The following is a 7,224-nucleotide window of genomic DNA, read 5'->3' on the forward strand; positions in this document are numbered from 1 at the left end:
CGCTGGTAGCCGTAACGCGAGGGCGAAGATGTTCGAGGGTTTCGGCTTGACGGTCGATACGGACGTGGGCCAGAACGACGTCTCGGGCTATTCGACATCCGCGTCGGGTGGGCCTGCCAGTACTACTCCGCCGTCTTCTAGTACTTCGGAGTACCGTGGCTTTGCGTTTGATTCGATGGGTGTTAGTGTTCCGTCGAGCGCGACTACTGCGACTTCGATCGGGTCCTCGTCCTTCGATTGGGCACACTACCTGCTAGGGTCGGACGCCGTGGGGTCGAAGATGGGTATTGGTATGGATATGGGCATGGAGACGGAGATGGAGATGGGGAATGGTAGTGGTGATTTCGCGTCGTCGTACACGTTCGACTGCGAGGGCTTGGACTTGTCGCAGCTCGTGGGCCCGTCGTTGTTGATGCCCGAGGCGCTCGAGGCGGCGTTTGGGGCGTTCGTGGCTCAGGCTCGGGATCAGGGGGGTAAGGGCACCACAGTCGGCTCGAGCGAGGGTGTGTTGGACGCGATTGGTGCGGTGGATGCGGTGGATGCGACGAATGCGATGGATGGTTCGTTTGGTGAGGTGGAGAGCAGGACGCATTCGCTTTTTGCGGTCTCGGAGGATGTGTGTGCGAGGTTGAGGGCGGAGGAGGCTATCACGGTGCGTACTCTCTTTCCATCGTATACCTCTCCCACTCCCAATCCCTTTCATCTTCGAATATTATGTCAATCCTCACCTCACCCTCCTTTTTATTCTACAGGAACACGCAAACGCAGAAGTCCGGATGTATGCCGCCCGAGCGGAAGCGCGAGCCCGTGCGCTGGGCCCGGAACCTCTCGATCCCGTCTCATGCACACTCTTTCAGCCTCTGAATCTGAGCCAGCATCAGCTCGAACATCTGGCTAGTGGAAGTGGCTCGGAGCGTCGGGCGATGTATGCTCAGGAGACTGCGATGGGCGTTTCGGGTTCGCATTCTGGAGCCGGGTATGGTGGTGGTGGTGGTGGTGGTGAACGGATGATGATGGGTCGTGGTGCGAGTGCGAGTGGGGTTCAGGAGAGGATGATGCTGGGGAGCGAGTATGGGCATGGTGGGATGGCGCACTACCCGTATCCGGCCGCTCAGTCTGGGAGGAGGAGTAGGGCTGGCCCGGGAGGTAGCGCTCGTCGTGGTGACGCCACTGCCAGTCGGAGTCGCAGTGAGCAGACGAGGAGTCGAAATGATCAGACGAGGAGTCGCAATGAGCAGACGAGGAGGCCTCTGGCGCCGAGGCTGGATGTGCCGGTGAGTCGTGGTGGTGCTCGTGCGCCACCTTCGAGTTATGCTAGTGCCAGTGGTGTGCAGGGGTTTTTGGATCCGTTGGAGGGGTTGGGAGGGTTGGGGACGTTTTTTTGAGGGGTTGGGTGGGTTTCTCGATTCGTTTGGAGTTGACTTTGCATCGGCCGTCATTTGACCCGGACGTTGATCCGTTCTCTGTTCTCTGTTCTCAGAGTCATAAAAGCATTTCGCGTTGCATATCTTACTTATCATACCTGGTCGTGTCTTATTTTTCGTCGCATTGAGAATTGTCACATTGACTCGGACTGCATGATCTCTCGCATTTGCATCTGCATTACTTATCATATATATAGCATCGTCTCGTTGTTTGTCTTCACTGGTTTCTCGCATTCGCACTCTGATTTTTTTTTTCCTTTTTTTCCATAATCATCGTCGACGCTGCCACTCTCAACACTCCGAGTTATCGCCATCATTGCTCCCACTCATCGCATCGTTGCTCACGGACCTCTGGCTATCTGCCATCCTTACGTTTTTTCGAGATCAAGTCTTTGTGTTATGGACTCGATCGTGATCGTGAAGTGTTGGTGTTACGACTTCATTTATGTATGTACCTGCATGAAATCCAAATGGACTACTTATTGCGTACATAGTACTTATAGTATCCGCCTGATGTGCCTCGTCATGAAGTTACTTTATGTACTCTACTTATTGTAGTTTTGCGTGTCTCAGACCTATTGACACAGTTGAGCACGTTGAGCTTCTTTATGGGCGTCAATAATCCCTAGCTCTGGGTTCAGACGGCACCGGCATGTCCCTCACCACGATAATAATTCAGCAGTAGTACTACTCACATACCGCTCGGGCCCATTCAGACACCTAAGTACGTGTACACTGGCAGCAAGTACCAACTTGAATGTGATCAAGACAGGCGGGTGCGATAATCACTTATCGTCGCCGCCCGCCTCCGCGCAGATGACATCCTCTTTTCCAGCGTGGCGAGGTCCTCCATTAGCGCTTCGTACCTCCGATCTAGTTCGTCTAACCTCTCGAAGGATGTGCGAAGTCGAGGACGAGGGCGAGTTGGTTGGCTTGTTGTGGCCGTGGACGGAGCCGTGGTCGTAGTCGCAGGCTTAGTCGTGGCCGTGGTCGTAGTCCTGGCAGGATTGGAAGAGCGACGGGGCTGGTGATGATGGTGGCGTTGCTGTTGAGTCTCGGGACGAGGTGGACGAGGTGGACTGCTCGCGTTGTTGGGCTCGCCGAAGACGAAATGGGGAGGTGACTTGGATCGAGGGTCTGCAGTGCTCCGGCGTGCGTTAGCGTCGTAGGCTGAGTCTCTGGGAGGTTTGTGGTTCTTGTGTTGAGGTCTATCGTGATGGTGACTGTGCGGAGGACTGAGTTCAGTCCTCTTGGGTGGACGCGGCGTCGGGACTTCCTGCTCCTGCTCATGCTCCTCTTCTTCCTGCCCCTGCTCGTCATTCATCCCGATAGCACCACCAGCTCCATGTTGGCTCTCACCCTCCCAAATCCTAGAAACCGCGCTCTCGTCCATCCTATTCGCCTGTTCCGACAAGCTCCTGCTCCTGCTTCTGCTCATACTCCCTGACGCCAACCACGGCGAGCTCGGTCTCAACCCACCACTACCGCTCGCACTGACGGGCAACCTCAACGACCAAGTGCCCGTGGCCGTAGTCGGCGTCGCACTCCGCCTCGATAACAACGACATCGCGGAGCCGGGCCTGGGACTGGGGCTCGGACTCGGAGGGACAGAGCTTCCGCTCGTGCTCGTGCTCGCACCGAGAACGATCACCCGCTCCGCGACCACGTCCCGACGGTGTAGATTATCATCCGAACCGTCACCGTCGTCGGGATTCCAGAGCGCGCTGTGGTTGAGTTGAGAGGTGCTGGCGTTGGCACCGCCGCCGGCGGAGAGCGAATTGCCCGTCCCGCCGCTGTTGCTACTGCTGTTAATCTTGCTGATTCCCGCGATCCCACTCGAATCCGCGCTCGAGTTTCCAGCACCAACGTCCTCTCCATCTTCAGCCAGACTCATACTCGACCCTCCGACGATGATATTCTTCCCTGGCCCGATCGCCTTTCCCGCCGCGATATCGACCGGTGCTGGGACGAACCGCAAAGCCTTCAACGGTGCTTTCCCCTTCGAATGAGCACTCCCAGAACCTCCACTTTCCGGATGTCCGTTCGCCGCCCGCATCTCTTTAATAACAGACCTAGGCGTCCTCCCCGACGCGAACACCTTCTTCCTCGCGCTCAGCCCTATACAATCCACCAATTGTCTCATCGCCTCTCGATCCGAGACCGCACGAGCAGGTCGGGGTGCGGTCCCGGGTCCGGCGGCGGCGCTGACCGTACGTCGGATGGTGGACAGGCCTTGGGCGTAGGGGTTGGTGTTGCGGTTGTAGGGTGTGGCGAAGGGTTGGTGTGGCGTGTGTGGCGTTTGGAGACGGCGGAGGGGGGTTATCGGTGGGTGGTGGTGACGGGAGGGCGTGGACGTTCCGATGGTGTTGTAGGCGCCGAGGAATGGCTTGTGAGGTGTTGGGGAGGGATCGTGACGGTTGGCGCGGGGAGTGGTGGTGTGGAGGTCTATGTCTCCGGCGGCTGGAGAGAGTTGTTGTGGCTCGTCGGAGGGTTGGGAGGGTTGACTCAGAGTGAAAGCGTCGGCTTTAGGACCCCATGAAAAACCGATGAAGTACGACGACGCCTGATCTCGTAGGATAGAACCTGGGGGCCTGGGTGTCTCGTGAGAGTGAACACCAGAGGGGCTCAATGCCGGTGCAGGCTCAAGTTGACCTTGATCCGGGATTGAATGTTGCGAGAGCGAGGGTTGGAAGAATGCGGAGAAATGGAAACGGTCGGAAGATGACTTTGAGCGCGACTCTGATTGGTTGAAGACGGAGGATGACGAAGGATCGAAGGATATTTGTGGAACGTCGCCTTCAGGCTGGGCTTGAGGATCGGTATATATGAATTGTGGGGTGTGAAGGCTCTCGGGACGGGGTTCTGAGTAAATAGGGTCAGTTCATTGTGAATAACGAGGTCAGAAATGACCGTTAGACAACAACGAATATAGAACACACGAGTATGCAGGCCCTTCCAACTAATTCCAACGAAAAATCGATGACCTTTGACCTGTTCGGTGCCAGTCCTACCCAGTCGATCCATATTATGGGTCAGTAAGCTGCATATATCAATACCATGAGCAAACACGTCGAAAGCGGTAGAAAAAAAACACAGTACCTCTTCAATAAATGGACCAGCTCCGCAGACACGTCGATGTCACGATTGTCAAACCGCAAGCTCCTTTTGAAATCCATGATCTTCAAATACGTAGTCCGAATATCCTTCGCGAAGAACGGCGCCACACCATAAATCAGCTCATACACCATCGCGCCCATGCTCCACCAATCCGTCTCAACGCCATATGTCCCCTCCTCATGATCATCATCACCATTGACTCTCGGTTTAGAGGTAGGTGGATTGCGGCCTTTTGGAGAGGATGTCGAAGTGGAACTGTTTGATTCCATCTCCATTGCCATGAGTGCCGCTTCGTGAGCTATGAGGATTTCGGGGGAGATGTAGTCGCATGTCCCGCATGGTACGAGACAATGTTGACGAGCGAGTGATCGAGCGCCAGAAGGACGGGCGGGTAGAAGGGGAGCGGCGGAACCGAAGTCGATGAGCTGTACATGAGAGGACGGTGTAATGACGAAGTTATGCGGCTTGACGTCTCTACAAGTTTCAATACCACCAAGAAACGATTAAGATGTGGGAGGCTGACTATTTGAGAGACAACAAACCGATGAACGAAACCCTGCTCATGACACCACCCGATGGCACTGACCATCTGGGGCAGCCACCATCTCAGATCGTCTTCCAAAAGGCGACCTTCGTGGGGACTGGACTCCAGTACATCCCATAGCGTACCTCCTTCGGCGTAATCCATGACAAGATTAAGATGTGACGATGTCTGGAACGCACAAAGCAAGTGAGGCGACCAGACGGAAGAAGTTAGGCCGGCTTGAAGGAGAATATCGCGCTCGAGTTGAGGGTTACATTGCTGTGGTAGACATAGCGGACAGTGTGCGAAGATTGCAGAAGGAAGCAGAGACGAGGTCAGCGAGCTATCCCATCAATAAAAAACGATAGCGGTACTGTTGTCGGCCGTCACTCTCTCCCGAGATGCACCTAGCTATGGCAGCGTCCAGCCCGTCACCATGGAGCAAGCATCAGGCTATAGGGTCAGCTGTGCACAGGTCTCACTAGGATGCATGCCAGCAAGCTTTATATATCAGTTGCCGGACACCCGTAGCCAAAAACCATGTAAGTTCTTGAACATAAAGCGCAGTAATCAGTGCTCAGACTGTTTCGAGGCACGACATAACAGTTCAGATGTAAGACGCTTTGCACCGGAGTCTGAACAATTTGGATATTATTTATTCCTGTGAGACGCTCGATTCCTCTAAAGCGGGTGCCTCTGGGGCCTTGATACCAAAAGAAATGGAATGAATGGAATGTGGAAGGACATAAACACTTACATCGCGCGTCTTGAAGGCAAAGCGTTTCTCGATGGATTTACGTACGTAGACACGACCATCTAGTCTGCAGTTGACAACGTCAATCTGTGAAGTGATGAGAAAGTGTATCAACGTCCGTAATGATCACTCCGCATGAGTCCAGATCTACATACCACAGCGAACTGACCATATTCGAGTGTCCCGACTATGGTGAGATCCTTGTCGGTGAATCTGACCGAGTCAACCTCCTTCGTCTTGGCTGTATGCCATTAGAGACGTAAGTGTTAGGATTTCTGTGAGCACCATACCTGTTTTCCCTATTACAGATTGGCCATGCAGTATGCGGTCCAATGCGAGGCCTTCGGCGTCCTCGTCGCCCGATTCGCACTGAAGAAGAGCTGCGAGTCGATATTTGCGTTTCGCCCATGAAGGAGACATTCATGGGAGAAGTATAAAGTGAAAAAGCTCCAATTAAAACGGGTATACAGGTATGGTTGAAAGCAGCACGGAGAAATCTTGAGAATACTGAAATAAAGCTACAGCTTGATGTTCGAGAGACCGTGACGTTGCACACCAAGCAGTACTTGGATGTCAGTAGTGATACAAGAGTGAAGAGACTAGAGTTCCCAGATATCCACAGAGATAGTGTGAGTGGTAAGAGACCGCGTGGGTGGGTAGAGACCGTGAAGGAAGATGATGGGTGGGAACGAAATCTGGGAATCGCTAGTTCGACTTGCGATCGACAGACGGGACACAAGACCAAATAGAGATCAAAACAGTACGAATCTCCGTGAGAGATAAGATAAGATTGGGGCAGAGGGTCATATTCCGCGGTAATCCCCACGCCACGCCACCTCATTGTGCGGTCTTACTGCCACGGCGGCGGAGGCTACTTTCCGGACACCCCAAACAGGAAACGGAACGGAATACTAAAAATAATGGCATAGGGTTGGGTTTCGAGATGCATGTATATAATATTGAGCGTGCCCTGAATGTCAACCGATTCTTTGTGTTCGGGTTTGTGACCGGTATTGGGTGAAGGAGCTCAGATTAATAAAACATAGTGCCTGGTAGAGAATAAAAGCAGCTTATGCCGAACAGGATACTGTAGTCATTCCGGAACTTTGCGTTCCGAAGCCGGTATAGGATCCACAGAAGGGTTTGTTTGGCAAGGCCGGAATTCAATACGGCACTTTATGACCAGCAGGCGCGGTAATTTTCGTCGAGTCGATGCCAAAGATGAAATCAAGCCAATGAAATACTTTTTGTTCAGCAAGATGTTCAGAAGAAAGTAGACCTTTTGTCTGGTGTATGCGGAACTCAATACCGATTGTTTCATTACCGCATTTGATTGAGTGCACGCGAAGCAAAAAGAATAGAGCAGACAAAAAGATTAAAACAGGATCTGCTGTACATAAAGATCA

The 7,224-nt window shown here is 53.4% G+C and overlaps 1 protein-coding gene across 1 annotated transcript; it reads right to left on the minus strand.

Moving 5' to 3' along the window:
- Positions 1 to 2,187: 2,187 nt before the first annotated feature.
- On the minus strand, positions 2,188 to 6,436 carry STEHIDRAFT_166848 (kinase-like protein; the record flags this gene model as incomplete). Its single annotated transcript, XM_007301760.1, has 7 exons — positions 6,109 to 6,436; positions 5,974 to 6,059; positions 5,822 to 5,905; positions 5,084 to 5,343; positions 4,524 to 5,015; positions 4,364 to 4,464; positions 2,188 to 4,286 (listed from the first exon to the last, which is right to left on the minus strand). The coding sequence occupies exons 1-7, from the start codon at positions 6,236 to 6,238 to the stop codon at positions 2,188 to 2,190; spliced, it is 3,252 nt and encodes a 1,083-aa protein (XP_007301822.1). The 5' UTR covers positions 6,239 to 6,436.
- Between the last annotated feature and the right edge of the window lie 788 nt (positions 6,437 to 7,224).

This window comes from Stereum hirsutum (genome assembly GCF_000264905.1).
Source record: "Stereum hirsutum FP-91666 SS1 unplaced genomic scaffold STEHIscaffold_4, whole genome shotgun sequence".
Lineage (NCBI taxonomy): Eukaryota > Fungi > Basidiomycota > Agaricomycetes > Russulales > Stereaceae > Stereum > Stereum hirsutum.